General features: G+C 48.9%; 1 protein-coding gene across 1 annotated transcript in view; it reads left to right on the top strand.

Annotated features, from left to right (window-relative positions):
- TNFRSF21 (TNF receptor superfamily member 21) overlaps positions 1-16,691 on the top strand; it is a 41,529-nt gene extending 24,838 nt beyond the window's left edge. Inside the window, exons 4-6 of the mRNA XM_064508329.1 lie at positions 808-1,073; positions 14,035-14,254; positions 15,285-16,691. Of these exons, the coding sequence (XP_064364399.1) occupies positions 808-1,073; positions 14,035-14,254; positions 15,285-15,514 (716 nt within the window). The 3' untranslated portion in view covers positions 15,515-16,691. The remainder of the gene's footprint in view (positions 1-807; positions 1,074-14,034; positions 14,255-15,284) is intronic.
- Positions 16,692-17,766: the final 1,075 nt, after the last annotated feature.

Raw genomic sequence — 17,766 nt, 5'->3', positions numbered from 1 at the left:
AAATCTTCTGTTGTTGTAAAACTGCTCTCTGATGCAGGGGTTGTGAGTCTTCCATCGTACACATGAGTCATTCTACTGGGTCCGCATCAGAAGCGGTTTTAAATATGCTTATAACTACAATAGATACCCCCTGTTATAGAAATATTATCTTCATAGAGATGCTTCAGTGACTCATCTCTTAATCCAGCTTCTATTCAAAGCCTTAGCTTTGATACAGGTCTAAGGGTGAGCACATTGCTGTCTCTTGCTGAAGTCTCCCTGGAGAGGTATCCTTGTGTTCCTGCAGCCTCATGGGCCTGCCTGTGTTGGGGGCTAAAAACTTGTTGTTTTCTATGCTGCTGAAAAACAGGCTATTGCAAAGCAGGGCGTGAGTGATTAGTGCTCTTTTAGTCCAAGCTTATGCTCACACCTTCTCTCCTGAGAAGAAGTGAAGATGGGGTAGTGGGCTATTTGGGTATGTTTTTCTGCATCAAATGTGACATGCTTTAAGAGCTTGTAGGCATCAGTTACTACGCAGTTGGTTTTAGTGATTTTAGTGTGCCTGTACTGGCATGTATGGATGGATTAAACACTCTTAACTGATACTGTAGATGTTAAAAGCATTTGGGCATGTTGTGGAAGCTGCTTGTCTGCCAAGCTCCTTGCAGCCCATAGTGGTAAGCAGCTCCCTCTTGCTAATGAAAAGTCATTTAAAAAAAAAAAAAAAGTGTGTGCCCATCCATCTAGGGGGTGGAAAAGGTATAAAATGAGGGGAGGCTGCGAGCCTGGAAACCACTGTGCCTTATCTGTAGCTCTTCTGTCCCACAGGCATAGACATCCTGAAGCTCGTGGCAGCCCAGGTTGGAAGCCAGTGGAAGGATATCTACCAATTCCTGTGCAATGCCAGCGAGCGTGAGGTGGCGGCTTTCTCCAACGGCTACACGGCCGATCACGAAAGGGCCTACGCGGCCTTACAGCACTGGACCATCCGCGGGCCCGAAGCCAGCCTTGCCCAGCTCATCAGCGCCCTGCGCCAGCACAGGCGGAACGATGTGGTGGAGAAGATCAGGGGCCTGATGGAAGACACCACTACGGTAACGTGGGGCTTGTCTTGATGCTAATGTTACAGAAATACCCTTTCATAATGCTGTCTGATGTGTTGCACTAGTGAGCTCTGTCTCACTGGGGCCAGCACTTGGATGGGTGATTCCAGGTTGAGACTCTGGGTTAACTCACCATCAAGCAGTCAGACCCCACCTCACCACAGAGCTTCTCAGGGACTTGTATTTAAGTCATTTTTTGGCCAAGCATTTGCGTACAGCACTTAGTGGTTCATTTGCAGCCTTGAAGTTCACCAGGAGGAGTCTGGCGTCATAATGATCTCATACTTGAACCTTTGTGTTGGGGAGGTGGGAGGAAAAAGTATTCCTTTTTTAAACTTCCCCTTAAATACTGCCCCTGAATCCCTCAGGATTTTTTTTTTAAGGAAAGGCCAGGCATCGCTGAGCTCTCGTTGCTGGGGTGGTGCAAGTTGGTCCCTCCAAGGCTGTGGCTGGCAGTAGGGGAAGAGCCGTGTCTCTCGAAGGTGGAGGGTCTGGCTGTGCTTGGCTGTTCCTGAAGCCCTCCAGGGTTGTCCCCTCCTGCACCAGGTTCTCAGCATGCTGTGAACTTCTGGAGCTCAAGAGTGCTCTGACAGCCTCTTGCCATGCTCACCTTTTTGGTTTCTTTTGGCTACCCCTAGCCTTAGCTCTTAGCAGAGCCAAAAATCAAAAGTATGCCAATTCGGTGATCATCTAGAAAAACTAATAAATGTGGGGGATGGGACTTATTCTGAATGTGGAGGTCAATAGGAGAATATATGGATGGACGATGGCAATCAAGGGAGAGCTAACCAGCTGATTAAATATTTCCCATTGGTTTTCAAACTGACTTTCACCCAAAAGGAAGCAAACGGCAGTGCGTACCTACAAACCTCTATTTGCCACGTGTGTGCGCCTGATGAGGAAGCCCTTCGTTGCTGTGTAAGAGCTTGTGGGGCAGAGTATTATTGGGGCAGGACATTGCCAAACCCTGCTGCTGGGGCAGGACCATCCCAAGCTGCCTCCTTGGAGGGGCTCCAGTGGCTTTACTATGTCACCCCTTCTTCATTACTTGTTTTTGCAGTCTTAGCATGCAGCTGTGTGCTGAACATTTCGGTCTTTTACAAGCCTAGTGCAGAATTACAGGTTTTCACGTGCATTTCTGCGACTGTTGGACTTGCTTTTCTGGTGCCTCCTTGTAATCCCACCAATTGTTTGTGTACCGAGCGCTGCGTCCTTTTGAATAGGTTTGTCTGCGAGCCGTGAAGCAGCTCCTGTTCCAGTTTAACAGGTGTGCTTTGTGTCGTGGGTTGTTTTTTTCCCTTCAAATTCCTAGCAATTAAGCAGTATGTAGCTCTCTTGTTTTGTACCATGCTCCAATTCTTGTGTGTGTGTGTCCAAGATGGGAAAACAAAGTGAAAAGCCTGAGACAAAGCTGTAGGAAAAGAGAGAGGCAGAGAAAATTACCTTGCACGTGGCTCGCACGTGTGTATGAAACTTCCATAGTGTGTGCTGTGTTGAAAGGACATGGTGTCCTTTCCGTCTCCTTGAGCAGGTAGTAAACTCTCTGTTCTCCTGGTTACTGCTTTGGCTTTGAATAATACCACAGTAAAATGCTAGGGCTAGGGCAGCAGATAAAAGGTTTGGTTTGTTTGTCAGCACAATACCTAATGAACCAACGTGGAAGGATTGTGCGGTGTTCAACGTTCCTGAACGCTGCTGTCTGTTTCGGGCAAGAATATCGGGTGCTTATTCTCAAATAGCAAAAAAGTGAGGATGACGACCTTTAGGAGCTAGGTTCTATAGTGTGATCTGTCAAGGCACTTGATTTCTGGTGACTGAATAACCACTAACCATTTGCTTGCATTAGACATGTGCCCTTATTTCTGAAAATCCAATAATCGGAACAGATGATTCTGAGAATAAGCAAACCCAAATCTTGCGGATACTTAACTGTAGCTTTTCTGGATGTTGTTTAAAATCTGGATTTAGAGGAACAGCTGTGGCATCTCTTCAGCCAGGCATTTGAAAAGTTGCATTGAAAAAACCTTTAGCCCTTTGGGATGAAATCCTACAAACTCTGTCCAAGGGGAGGAGCATGTGGCTAATCAGGTTGTCTCGGTGGAAGGTGTCAAAGAATTGACAGTCACCACTTGGAAATGCCATTGAGCCCTTCGGAGACGGGTGTTTTTGTGAGTGACTGAAAGCTTTCTCTCTACTAGGATTTGAATGTGAAATATGTCAGCTCAAGTGTTCAACTTCCGTCTTTCCGAGAATCTCAATAGACTCGAAACCTTAAACTTTGGAGTTTGGAGCATGATGAAGCCAATACAGCAAGCAGGGCTTGGTCCTGAGCTAGCTGCCTAGGAGTACAAAGGCAGTAGTAAAGCAGCATATTGACAGCACTGTCTTTGCTGTAACAACCTGCATATGTTTGCGAATACCAGGGGATGTGCATGCAGGAAACTGGCCTGAACGGTGACATATGATGAGTTGCATGAAGGTGCCTCCAGCCAGCCCTTCAGCAAAAAATAATGAGACTGATGGCTCCATTCCTTTGCATAGTAAAGCATTTTGAAAATGGAAGAATGGCACATGGGATAGAGCGAGTTACATTGGATGAGGGAAGACTGAGGTCCTAGGAAACATGCTGTGTGGCAAAATGTTGTTCAATATAAAATTTCCTGAACAGTCATCCTGGAAGAGGTTTTTAAAACAACATGTTACGTTCCCAAGCATCCAACAGCATCTGGAGGCTGGCAATCTGTAATGCCACTTGACACTTTCTTACTGTAGCTTTGATTTGCTTTCCTAGAAGTGGGCGACGCTGGGTCACTGATCTTTTCTGCAGACCAGCCTAAGGCTGCCTACTGTAGAAACAGTGCTTGCTTCAGTAAAGGGTATGTTTTTAACAAATACACCTAAACTGATGCATTCTCCTTCCCTATTCAATTTTTTTTATGAGCTTAGACTATTAATCACCTTCTAACAGCTGCTCTGTGATGGTGGAAAACTCAATCCTGCAACTAGGTCGCATGTGTGCATCCTTCCTCCAGCCTCCATCCCCATAACCCACCTGCTGGCCTTTCCGCTGGGGAATGGTGGGAGCTGGCCATCTTCTGCATTAGCAGCACTTGCATTTCACTCCTCTCCTATGATTCCTCAGTGAGGCAACACAGGCATGCCCATGCTAATCTTTCTGGTGGAAATGGTGACAGTCAGGTGGTAGGTGACGAATGCAACAAGGCCTAATGCTTGTATTTCTCTGGAGCAAAATTGCCACCAGGCTGACCTAGTTAATGGCTCCAAGCTTCTTTTCTGGGGTATGTTGTGTCTGTAAAGGCAAATCTGGCACGTGGCTGTTCTTCTGCAGTGTCTCTGGCCTGAAGGTACCAGGCTGGTTATTGCACTGAAGTGGTGTGTGGAATGTTAAAGCTAAAAAGCACTCCTGGGTATGGATTTGACATGGCTGCACAGTGCATTTTTGCAAGGTATGATCCTGCTGCAGCCTGTTTACCTCCTTTCCCTGAATCAGATCCTGGCATTTCGATGAAGACCGTGATAAAACCCCGGGAGATGGAATAACCTGGGGGCCGCAGCGGGAGAGGTGCGGAAAGCTGTGGGAAGCACCTGGTGCAAAGGCAAATGGGGCCCTCGAGCCGAGTGCAAACGGCTGTGTTGCAACACCACAGTCCAGAGCACGAGACTCGGCATGAACCGAAGTGGCGTGAACGGACGGGGGGGCCTGTTGCTAAATGCCAGGAGCAGATGTTGAGGTTGTCTTTTTCTTTTCTTTTTTTTTTTTTTTCCTTTATCTATGCAAATATATGCATCCTCCTTCCCTGCTCACCTGCCTGATGTGTCTCCTACAGCTAATGGCGTGAAGCCCTGGGGACGAGGGAGGGCGAACCGGCTGCTGGTGCCGTGCATGTAAATGAGCTGCAGGAGCACTCGGGGAACCAGTATTAGAAAATGCATGGAAATTCCCCTCTCCTGCAGAAAGCTGCTGCCTGCCAAAGGTGCAAGGCGAAGGAGGGAGAAAAATCAGGCTTGAAATGCATGTGTCCAAGCACAGCAGCGTCTGCGCTGGCAGCAAGGTGCTGCGGTGATTGCTGCGCAGGGAGGTGTCCTGCTGCAGGGAGAGCCCCGGCGTCCGGGGGTTTCTCGGGTTTTTAGTCTGGACTTGCTGGGAAAGAGCTGCAGGGTGTGAGGTCTGGGCCCGAGGCTGCGCAGAGGCAGTAATTAAGGTTTTCGTTGTGCAAAGTCTGGGCCGTTGCCCCATTTAGGGCCATTTCAGGTCAGTCTGCTCTGCTTGCTGCTGCCGAGACACTCAGGCTCGCTTTCAATCAGCGAGTTCATGCTGGACCTGAGCAGAGGTCCTTGTTGCAGCCACTGCCTTTGCAGCAGATCGCGTCCCCATGGCCACCTTCTGCTTTCAGTCCTCAGACTGAGAGACCTGCAAGGCAAAGCCGCTCTCTTGTAGCGTCCTGTTCACAGAGAAGCCTTTTGGGCTCCAGGATATAAATATTTACAACTGCTGATAATTCAAGAATTGGGAGTTAATGCAAGTCTCTGGAGCATTATGGTGTATGGCACAAACACCTTCCTTTGGGTAAAGAGCTCTGCTGAATGCTTGGTGGCTTTTTTTAGCCCTGAAAGATTATGCTGGTTCTACCTCACACTGACCGAATTTAGGTTAAAACGGGATTAGCCCTCTGAATCACTTTGCTGGTTTTTGCAGTAGTCGCTGATGCAGAAAACGCAAAGAGCAGGGCAGCTGCGGGAAGGAGCTAGGGGTGTGTTGAGCTGGCGCAGCTCCCGCAGTGCTGGCGGCAGCAGCGAGTGTGGTTGCAGCTCATCTCCGCGGTGGGGAGTAGCTCTGCAAAGTCCCTGCCAGGCATGCTTCGCTGGGGCGGACGGGTGGCTGAGGGGGCAGCGGCATGCACATCTGGATGCTAGCCAGCCCAGGCATACCCCAAACTAGTGTTTTTGGCAACAAAAAAAAAAAAAAAGAGGGAGGGGAAAAAGATGGCTTTTGCACTGGAAACTGCAGTCCTTAATTGTCGGGGTAGAGGTGGAAAAGCCGAGCGTGGCACGTCGTGCAAGCGGGGTCTCTTGGGGATAAGCTCGCCTGCGGTTGTGTGCTGGCGGTAAGGCTGTGCCGGTTGCCAAGCAGTGTCCGTCACCGTCCTCCCGGCTGCAGCCATCCTGGCGTGGCTCGCTGCTGGTGCTGCCGCAAGCGCCCTACCACGAGCAGTGCTTTAATCTCTTATCTCTTTATTTATGGCTTTACTGACCTTAGCTAAAGTATTCCAAGGAACTGATAGAGGGAAGCAAACAGGCTTGCTTGGGGCGTTCAGAGTAAGCTAAGAAATAAACAGGGAAGGCAGGTGGTAGGGGGAATTGAAAATGCTGCAGCCCAAAGCCCAGCAAGACATAGCGCCTGGCTAATTGCATGTTGCCGTCAATCCCGTAAATCAGCAGATCTGTCGGAGGAAAGCTTGTTGTTGGGGCTCTGTCCTGCATAAACCTCAGCTGTGTGGTTTCCCCTTCCAGGGGGGCTGGAGGAGAAGAGGATGTGAAAGCCCTGTGTGAAGCTGTCCTGCAAGTAGGCGAACAGCTGTTGCAAGCGCCTCTTGTGCCTTTACTTCTTCTTTCGCAGGTCAAAACCTTGGGGTCAGGAGCCTTGAGTGGCGTTCTTCAAGCACAGCACAAAATTTGGGCTGCGTCAGGCTCCTGGTCTAGGAATGACTTGCTTGATTTCCTCTTTTTACAGAGCAGAACCAGGCTGGGCCGGTTAATTTGCCTTGTGCTGCCTTAACTTAAAACAGCCAGCAGTGGGGAGAGGGTGAAATCACCGCGCAGATCTTCTCGGGAGGTTCACGGCAGGACACTGGACACGGGGTGCTGCCCGTCTGAGGGCAGGGCTATGAAATGCTGAGGCAGATGGCTGGAGTTTGCATGCAACTTTCCTTTCTGGTTTTCCATAACATTTTAACTGTCTGTTGGCACAAAGTTGAGATATAAATCGGTCAGAGTCTAGAGGAGGGCGACAAGAAGGAGCTTGGCTATTCTCCGGCAGGCTCGCTCTAAGCTGTGGGTTGACTTTCAGTGAACCGTGCGTTTGAACGAGCCTGGAGGATGTACAAGGAACACAAATATAATTTTATAGTAGACACAGTTATATTTGGGGTCTCCCCACGTTTGTGGCCACGTCTGCTTGGGCGCTATATATCGCATCCAGTACAGAGGGCTTAGAAGCATAAGAAGAAATTAGAAAGCGGAGGGGTCAGAGGGAGCAGAAAGAGGTACCGACTTGCTCATCATGGACCTGGGAAACTCCTTGCCACAAGAGATTGTGGCTAAAAGTTTGAGTTCAAAAAGTGACTGGACAAATTCGTAGAGAGGAAAAAAACCACCAGAAACTTTCATACAGGCACCATCTCCTATTCTGAGAAGCATCAGACCCACAAATCACCAGGGCTGATGGGGGAAGTGCTTATCTGGTTCTTCTGCAAAATGGCTGCATTTTGGTCTCGGTATCTAGCCAACGTCTAAATCCAGCCCAACTCCCCAGACTAGGTATTCCTCTTCCTAGAACACAAGAGACTCAATTTTTTAGTAGCTGTTCCGCAGGGCTGCTTTACAAAGTGTTGGACCCCGGGTCCACACACAGTATACCAGTGGCAAGTGCTCTTTGGAAACATGGCCAGTGAAACCAAGGAAGCCCAGAGGACACTTCTGCTTTCCCACCCCACCCTTGGGCGTTGGAGCACCCGCCTACGCTGTGGGAAAGCGGAGAAAGGTCGTTCCTCCACCCAAGGACATGTCTTCTCAGCTACGAGCCCTGGCAGGGAAGTGATGGACTTTCTTTTCTCTCAGCTTTCAGTTATTCTGTGTAAAATGTCCCAGTGTCAACTGGAGAGCATGAACAGTGGGATCCCTGCCTCAGGCAAGATCCACCAGCCAGACCGCGGCTATGGGTCAGCGTAGGGATGGGGGCCGGCTGGCAACAGAGTGCTAGAGGAAATGCTGTTACATCTGGGTGGCATCTTAGCTCTGATGTGTCTCTGGCACCATCCGATGTCCTGGTGCTGCTCCCTTCCCATCCGTCTGGTTTAGGGGTTTCATGTTTTCCTCATGCCTTGGGTTCAGTCCAGGAAAATAACGGGAGCGTGTTTCTCCAGGACCTGCAGACTGTTGCTTGGTCTTTCTGCAACCTCTGTAAGATTTTTGTACCTGGGGAAAGGGTGTTTTGCCTTCAGAAGACATTAAGCCATAAATGTTGCCCCCAAACACAACCGGTGCCGTGAAGGAATGACGTAGAGACCCTCCGTGTCGCTGAAACAGAGAACGGCCAGGGAATGTGGGTTCCTCCTTTAAGGTATTGTTTAGGAACTTGCATTTAAGGGCTTTACACAAGGTTTGTCATCACTCTTGGAGCGTACCCGTTCAGTGACCCCGCCAGCTGCCCCTGCTGTCACAGGTAATCTAGACACGGCCACCGAGAGCACTGATCAGAGGTGACAATCCCATTTAATAGAAAAACTGTGCCACTAGCGGAGCGCAAAGCTGCTCATCTAGGTGGGTCCTCCTCCCGCATGAGGTCTTTGCTAGCATTCCCAGGGCATTGCTAGCCTTCCTGGACGTTCCTCCTCCTTTTTCCCCTGCAGAGTCCCATACGGAGGCGTAACAAACCTGGAAATAGGGATGGTGTAAGCTGTGTAATCTTGGCGCAGGGAATCTAGGAAACAGCACCCTCAGTGCTAAATTTAACCCCCTTGAAACGGTGTGCAGCAAACTGCATGGCCACCTGACCTAGTGACTGTAAAATCTGCCCCCGCCCCGGAGAGGTTTTTCCTCTGACTGCAGCCCCCTGCTAGTTTTCCCCTTTTAAAAATAGCAGCCGTTTCACTTGCGTTTGGGTTGGGCAAGAAGACTAACCTGACCCAGACCCCGGCGGCAGCTGCTGCTCTGCTGGCGCCTTGCTCAAAGCCCGGCTAATGCAATATCGAAATGCGTTTTACGGCCCGGCTTCGTCCGAAGTTCAGCCGGCTGAAATCGCCCGATCGCGTGGCCCAGCGGCAGCGTGGTCGATGCTCTGGGGCCAGGTGCAGCTGTGACCGGGGCTCGCTGGTGCCCCGTGTGCCTGGCCCTGCAGCGGGACTGAGCAGCCGAGCTCAGCGCTTTGTTTGGGGACTTTCCTCACCATTTTGCTTGCAAAGCCCTGCTGCTTTTTTATTTATTTTTTCTCCTGGGAGGGTATTCAGGAAGTCAGTATATGGTGGGACTGGTGTTTGCGTCGATGTGAGGGCGCTTGGCTGGCTGCTGGTGTTCACGGAGGGCTCCCGCGAGGTCTCTGCATTAGTGCAATTAGTAATCTCTCCAGCAGTGCTTAGAACAGCTGTTTCATGGCTGTCTTCTCTCACTTTGCAGATGATAGGCCTGACCTATGCTTTTAAAAGCTGCTCCTGAATTTAAGGAGTAATGCAAAGCTTCAGTGAGGAGAAGTCTAGGACTAGGGGCTAAACTCCCCACTTGCCAAAACTAAATTTGCTGTGGACGAGTGAAGAGAGCAGTGTGTTTGGGGCCATTAGCAAGCAGGCAGGAATTGGCAGGAGCTGAGCTGGGCAGCAGCCCGTCAAACTCCTCTTGCTATCTCCCAGTCCCCGGCTGTGGGCGCCGGGAAGGCGAGCTCTGGGTGTTTGCCTCGAGGTTGGTTCTGTTTGAGTTCGCAGAAGCGCCCGGTGCTCGGTCCTCCCACGGCTGAGGACACCAGACTCCTGACGCCGCTGCCTGAGTCACTTAGATACGGCGATCACGAGCTCACTGGAGATCGCCTTCGGTGAGCAAACACAAACGCATTCCTCTTCATCAGCGTTTCCTCTAAAGATCGATTCGGCGGGTTGATAAATGACTTTCAAGGGTTATTTTGAACTGATGCAGTACGAGCTAGAGAGACCTGCCAATGCCCACGCTGATTGCTTTGTTTTTGTTTTTGGTTTTCGATCCTTATGATGCTTATCACTACTGTTATTGCAGGAAGCATGACTAGGAAGTATTATCCAAGGAGGATATTTTTTCTCAATTCCCGCAACCAGTCCTTCCTAATGTTAGCATAGTCTTGCAGTTTATTTGTCTGGGTTTATCTTTTATTGCCCTACAGTAAAATTAAGGCAAGCACTTTTTCGCCAGAATAAGGGGCCAGCCAGTTCAATGGGGCTGGTGGGAGCAGTTATGAGGGCGGCATGTGGACCTGTTCCCTGGCCAGATGTAACGGAGCAGTTTGTGCTTGGGCAGTTGCATAAATGTCGCATGAAAAGAAAAACACGTTCAAGCGTATGTCCTCTTTTTTTGCATCCATCCCCTTTTCTCACTCCCCAAAGGCTTTTAAGAAGGGCCCTCTCAAATCGTCCTACTTAGAGCATCCTTCCAGGCCTAACCCAGGTTGCATTTAGCAACCAAGATGTTGCCTTTGGAGCCTGCATCCTAAACGGCCGTGAATACACAGGAGCCTTTAAGGTTTTTTTAGCCTTGCAAACCTCTTACTGCAGTGATCAAAAAAATACTGGCTGAGTGCCCCAGTGCGATTGACCTACGCTTCGTCGCAGGAGGCTGCCGATGCATCAGAGCTGCTGGGTGCTTGGTTTTCAGGCTGAAAACCATTGACTTCTCGCCAGGCAATGGCATTGCAGGCTCTCCCCTCTCGGGACCGGCCGGGGAGTCCTGCTGCACTCGGGGCAGACGATGCTCCTAACAGCCCTCTGTATCTATGTGCATAGCTGCAAATACAGCCCCTGCGGCAAATACAGGGCTCCCCTAATGCTCATCAGATGAGAAATAAGGTAGCTCCAAAAAACCTTGCTTTGGAGGAGCCCCAAGTCGATGGTTTTCCGTCATTGCCCTCCTGCCTTCAGGGATCAGTGCTGCAAAAGCACTGCAGGCAGGAGGCTTTTTCCGGCTGGATCGGTGGCATCCATCACTTTGCTCGAGCGTTGGTGTTCTTGAAAAATAAGATTTGCAACGGTGGTTTTGAGCAAATGAGTCACAAGCTGTTAATAGTGTTTTTGCACCTATTCCACAGGCTTTACCTCAGAGCAACCTTTTACTTTCCCTGGCCTTTCAAAACACTGCCGTTCCCCTTTGCTTTCTTCCCTTGGTTTAAATATTAACACCCATTCAAGCATGCTGTTTACTTTGCTTAATAAGCTCACAAATGTTCAGCTATTTGGAATGCTTTGGGCTCCGAGGACGCCTACAGATGAGAAATAACCCTAGGTGATTTTCTAGAATGCTTTAGCAGCTGTTTAATTAAACGCCAAATAACTTGCACATTTCTTCTGGGAAGTGTTTTTCCCTCTGCTTGGAAAGCAAGGCAAGGGCAGCGGGTTTTTTCATGCCCTCAGGGTGATTTTTCCGTGTTGGTCAGGCTCTTTTTGACGATCAGGAGCTGGGCTGTGGCTGGAGAGTAAATGGATGGGTTGCATGGGGAAAAACTAACTTCTAAAGTCTGTTTATTTTTAAAGGGGAAATCACAGTGTATTGCCACTTGGGACGTATCCAGCTACTATTCTGGTTCTTCGCTTGGTGCTTTCTTCCCTGTTAATGACAGTAGTCTAATTCTTGTCCATGAATTGTATTGAAAAGCGAATTCTAGAGGAGAACGCAGATTCTTTTAATTAAGAATTAACACTGGTTTGTATTTTTGCCATGCATATTACATAACATGCTGAACCAGAACAAATCCTCCCTTTTAATTTTCGGCTGAAAAAAACCCTTTTATTCCACCACAAGCAGGCTGAAATGTTAACTTAATCTGAACTAATGGGCGTCTCGGTGGACATGTGATCCGTGGGTGGCAAATTCCTCGACGCAGATGAAGAATGCACAATGACATCCGTGCGCGCGACGGAGCCCGACGGAGCCGTGCGCTCCGGGTGTGCAGCGTATACAAATGCCGCTTTGTAGCCCGAGCACGGAGCAAATTTGTATGGATGGGAGGAAGCGACTGCAGGTAGCGTGCGGCCGGGGGAGGCAGAGGAGCAAGCTGCCACCAGCAGCTTCGTCCGCCTGCCAATGCAGGGACGGTGCTTCAGCTCCCTGCCCAGTGTAGCCCTTGATCTGAACGCTGCATTTAATCTCTCTGCCAGCAGCTGAAGCAGGCAAACACAAATCGCCTAGTTGTCCCCTCTGGAAGGGAAGACAGCGCTGTGAGATGCTACTGAGAACAAAGTTATCTTCCTTAAGGCTGCTTCTAGCAATGTTACTGTGTGTTATGAGCTTTTGTTTAGAGAAGAGCGGGAGCATTTACCTTGGGATACACGCTTGGCATGTGCTGCATTCTCCGGCACTGCGTAGCGGTTAGTAGAAAGTTGGCTGCGTGTGGAAATGGCTCTTAATTCTGCTCTGGGACAGATGGAGTGAGGATGGGAAGAGTTTAACATTCAGTGATGCTCCTTGGAGCAATCTGCTCAGAGCAGGGGAGATGGACTGGTGACCTGCGATATTGCCCCAAGTCTGTCTCACCTGTAAACCTTTGTGGGATGGTGGAAACCAGAAATGCTGTATACTTGGGTTTACCATCCCGAAGGTGATGTTGAGAGGCTTGGAAGGGGATCCGGTTTGCTTCAGGGGTAACTGGGCAAAGCTGAAGGCCCTGAGCTGATGCTGTCCTCAACACGAGTCCCAGTTACCCTTTCCGACCGTAACCTCTGAGTCAGGTGGGACAGAGGGCTCTGTAACGCATTGACCATGTGCCTACGGGAGCCTAGGCGAGATGGATCAAACAAATTATTAACTTGAAGGGTGGCTCAACATCGAAAAATGGGTTAAGCCGTAGTTGCCTTAAATGATTCTGAGGGGATGTGTGACAGCATCGTTTCTGCTTCTCGGGTGCATTGGCAGCAAAATCCCGCTGGATTGCACCGGCACTGTCACGGGACAGGTGTAAGCTGGGAGCGTTGTGCCCTGAAGAAAGCTTAAATCCCAGTGACGTGTGGAAAACTGGAGTCACAGACCACTGGAGATGGTTCAATGGTGCTGCACTCATAAACCAAGCATGCTGCAATGGAAATAACCAAGGGATGCTGTGTCTCTCACCTTTCAACCTCCACATTGGAGGAAGTCATAGGGCCAGGCTACGTCTTATGCTTGTGAAATGATCAATATGGAGCAGTTCTAATCCACTGCTTGGCCTGTGTAGTGGTGTTACTGGGAGCGATGGGACATGAGCAACGTGCTCCTGGGCAGAGGTTATGGTGGGGAAATGCATCCACCAGGAAAGGTGGTGTCCAGAGGATTTCTCATGCTCTTGCACCCTCCCCAAACCATGTGTGGAGGACAGAGTGGTAGAAATGACATACCTAGAATAAAAGGGAGTCATCTAACCCTCACCAGCTCTTACTGTGGGCACAAGGGGTATCATAGTGCGATTGAATTGAAGCTGGCTATCCGTACCCAGCACTCTGCTCCATCAAAACACCGGGATGCTATTGGGAGGCTGGAAGGAGGGTTATCTGCTTGAGGATCATGGCCTTTAGCCCTCAAGAGTTGTACTTCGGGCTTTAGTGACTTTTTCCCTGAGCATCAGAATGAAAACAAAGTTAATATACTCTGCTCTGGTTGCATATGTCATACTATCAAGAGTCCAGCTCACTTTACCCTCCTACCCATTGAACAGTGGTGTGCTGAATACCAGCAGTGGTTTCCACCTCCAGCTCTCCTCTGGTGCCTGTTTTGTGGGGCGCAGGCTCTGGAGAAGGGGGCTTCAGGAATGAGTGACTGCAGGTTACCTTGAAGGAGGCTACCCAAACGCAGTGTTTGTCGGAGGAGTTTGTTTCCAAGGATGGGCTTGGATGGATTTGAAAGCCTCGGTGCTACTGTTGCGCTTAATTCCCACTGGGATGCAGAAGGTTTTGAACGTGGGCTCATTGCATAACATCCTCATGAGTTATTTTTTCCAATATCTTTTTTGCAGCTGGAAGCTGACAAACTGGCGCTGCCAGTGAACCCCAGCCCGCTCAGCCCCACGCCCAGCCCCACTCCGAAGCCACCCGAGGCAGCCGTCCTCACCGTGGAGCCCTCTCCTTCGGAGAAGAAGTGCTTCTTCGTTGACGAGTCGGAGCCCCTTCTGCGCTGCGATTCGACTTCCAGCGGCTCCTCTGCGCTCAGCCGAACAGGCTCTTTTATTACCAAAGGTACCAAAATCAGCTGGGGATGTGGGGGAGAGCGGGAGGATGAAAGCGCTGTGCCTGATGCCTGAAGGTCGGTCATGGCACGTCCCCTGCAGTCAGAGCACATAGAAAGTGCGGTAGAGCTGCCTAATGAGCAGTGACAACATCACGTCATTACAGTAAATAACTGGGGAAAGTGGACTTTCTGGATGTGTTTATCACATCCTGACTCAAGATGATGAATATCCTGGTAGCGAACGTAATATAGATAAGAGAGGGAAGACGCCTTTAGAGATTTTTAACTCTTTCAAATGCTGCTGGAGAAGTGTAGCGTGCCCAGATGTCTGGAGCTTCCCTTGCAGAAGCAAGGAAGGGTTTCCCCTGACTACCGGCTGCTGCGTTAGCCCACAGTGCTGGGTTATCGTGGCCTCCCAAGCTCTCTGGAAGTGAAGTCCCTCCCTCCCAAGGCTTATTGTGTGAGATTAAAACAGAAAAGCGTGGTTTCAAGATTGATTTTTTTTTTCACCCTTAGTCCTGCTCACTGCAGTGTGTGATTTGCGATGTAAATCACTGTTAATTTGCCGTGTTTTTAGGGGGTTTAATTTACTGCATTTAGTTTGCTGTGTTTAATCTTTAACTTTTGACGAAGGTGAAACATGAAGCTCAACCAATTTACCTAACATACTTTGGTGCAGAAACAAACCTGATCCAACGAAAATAACTCGAAATACCACGATTCAGGCTTTTTGGCTCTCCTCCACCCTTCTCCTTAGCTTTTCAGTATTGGCCATTCAGCATTTCTAAATACTGTATTTGCTGTAGCAGGATACTGGGTGAGGTGGCTCTACAGCATTGCTGCAGTTCTCGCTCCTCTATCTTCTCCCCTGCCCAACACATGCTGCCCCCCTCCTTTTTCCTTGTTTCTCTTCGTGGTAAGTCACTCTGTAGAGGTGGCAGCAGGGAATGGACCCGGGTCTCCAGGGAGAACAAGTCCTAGTGAGCAGGGGTCTTCTGAGTTAGCCTCTTAACACCCCACCCCTCCTTCCTCCCACAGAAAAGAAGGACACAGTCTTGCGCCAGGTGCGCTTGGACCCTTGCGACCTGCAGCCCATCTTTGACGACATGCTGCACATCCTCAACCCCGAGGAGCTCCACGTGATAGAGGAGATCCCGCAAGCCGAGGACAAGCTGGACAGGCTATTTGAGATCGCCGGAGTCAAGAGCCAGGAAGCCAGCCAAACCCTCCTGGACTCTGTCTATAGCCACCTTCCCGACTTACTCTAGGCATCGGTCACCACGCACTCTCTGAATATCTGCTAGAACTAGCTTGGCACTCGTTAAGATGATCGACAATATGCAGGCAGGTTTTGTTGTAGAATACATGGCCAGTATTTTCTTTGAGGTGTCCTTGGTTTCTGGAGGGGGACAGTTTGCAAGCATTGCACCTTTCAACCTTAACTCTATTGCTCAATTAAAGTCTTTGCACCCTCTGCCCCCTTCTGAATCTTTCTTTTCTTGCTCTCCTTCCAATCAGATCCGTCGATGCACTTTAAAATGCAGTTAATGAAATAGAAGACCACAAATCTGGTGTAACTTATACATTGAATCTGGGATTGCTCTGTAACCCATTTCAGTTCTGTCAAAACTGTTATTCTGAATGACTCTCTCCTGCTACCTCCCTTCTGCCTTGGAGTGGTAAATGGTAAACCATGCAAAACTGATTGTTGCTGTTACCTTCTCTAATGCATCTAGCTTCCCCAAGTTGACTTTTTTCATGTACTATTGTATAGCTCATATTCATTGCTGAAATTTTACTAGCACGGTTATTTATTGTATGGTTTTCACCTGGACAATGCATTGTGCTCCTATAAGCTAAAGCAGAAGTGTTTTAATGAAATTAAGAGGTTCAGTTCCACCAACCTTCAAGATTATAAAATGGTCCTTTGCCTGCAGTCGAATGTAACCCAAACAAGGAGTTTCTTGCCTTGCCACTTAAGAGAACAGCAGGCCCTAAATAAATTGTTGCAATCAGCACTGGTGCTGGACTTTGGGAGGTGAAGGCAACCGCTGGTGGTACTGCTCTCCTTGTGGTGTAAGACTTACCAAGCTATGCTTTTACACTTGTGTCTCTTGTTTTTTATACAGACATGGCCAATAGGTTAGGTTCTCTGAAGGCCCTACCTGGTCTTAATAGTCTCTTCAAATCACACTTCACTTTTTATTAAAAGAAAAGAGGAAAAAAAAACCTGCATTGTAAGAAGTCTGTCTGATTATATTTGCAACTATTATGCTCCCGTAATGAACAGTCTGTAATATGCTCAATTTGAAGAAATCATGATATTAGGGTGGCATGTGCTACCTTTTGGGCAGGGGGTGGGAGTGGGGGGAAGCGGGGAATGAATTGAAACATTGCCTTCCAGTGTACTAATTTATTAATAAATACTAGGTGTTTGTTACTTGACATGATTCTGTGTTAACCTCCTTAACAGCTGCCTCAGCTCAGGGGAGGCAGTAGTTGGAGCAGGGGCTGTTTGGGGAGCCCCAGGCTTGATGGGGCAGGGAGGGATTTGGGGGTTTGGTATGTGTGTGGCGGGAGGTCTCTCCTTTAGCCTGTGCTGAGGCTTGCTGAGGCTGCCTTGTGTTGAAAACATCACTTTGAACCCCCAGGATTGGTTTTTGCAATTAAACAGCTTTGTAAAAGGCTTTGCAAACGTTTGGGCAACTGGAATATTAATTTGCCCAGGACGCAGCTACTGCCCTGATTCATTCCTAAGCAAAGGCCTGCACTTGCAGCATTTCTATTGCCCTGTTACATTATTAATGTCCTTATTTATGATCTCTGCTTCCAAATAAGAGATTCCTTGTTATTCTGTTCTATGTATGGAAACCTTAATGGGACAAATGCATCTGTTTTGTAATACTGTTGCTTCATATACTTAGATCCACAGAGTATTTTCTGCTAAACTGGGTGCTGCATTTTTCCTTTGCCTGACATTGAAAATTCATGCTATGGGGATATACATAGGTACAGGATTAAACTTTCAACACATGGACAAATGAAATACTTTTCACAGAGAGAAATAGAGTGCAAAATGGCAGGAACCTTTATTAGCAGAGCTGGGGGTTGGATCCTCCTCCTCCGGGAATGAGCTCTCAGGGGCTGCAACCTTTGTTCAAAGCATTGCAAAGAAATAGTGAGCATGACTCGTATGCCTGGCATACACCAAGCTGTTAAAAGTGGTATTCTGAGGTGGAGCTCAGTACCACCCTGCTTGGGTGCTGCTTCATCTTCGTTTTGGGAGCAGTGTAACTTGCTGTCATTCTGCCTGGACGTGACAAGGAAATAGAAACCACGTATATGGAAATGCATGTAATGATATACTAAATCTACCACACTTGAGCACAACGAGCCTGATTTAAATTATCTTTAGCAAATGCTTGGTTACCCTAGGAGTGCCTAGTCCTGCATTGCTCCTTCCTCTGCTTGGACTTCACCGTCGGTCTTGTCCCTGGCCATGTCCCTGCCTCTTTCCCAG

This window comes from Dromaius novaehollandiae, chromosome 3 (genome assembly GCF_036370855.1).
Source record: "Dromaius novaehollandiae isolate bDroNov1 chromosome 3, bDroNov1.hap1, whole genome shotgun sequence".
NCBI lineage: Eukaryota > Metazoa > Chordata > Aves > Casuariiformes > Dromaiidae > Dromaius > Dromaius novaehollandiae.
This window is presented reverse-complemented; position numbering and strand designations above follow the sequence as displayed.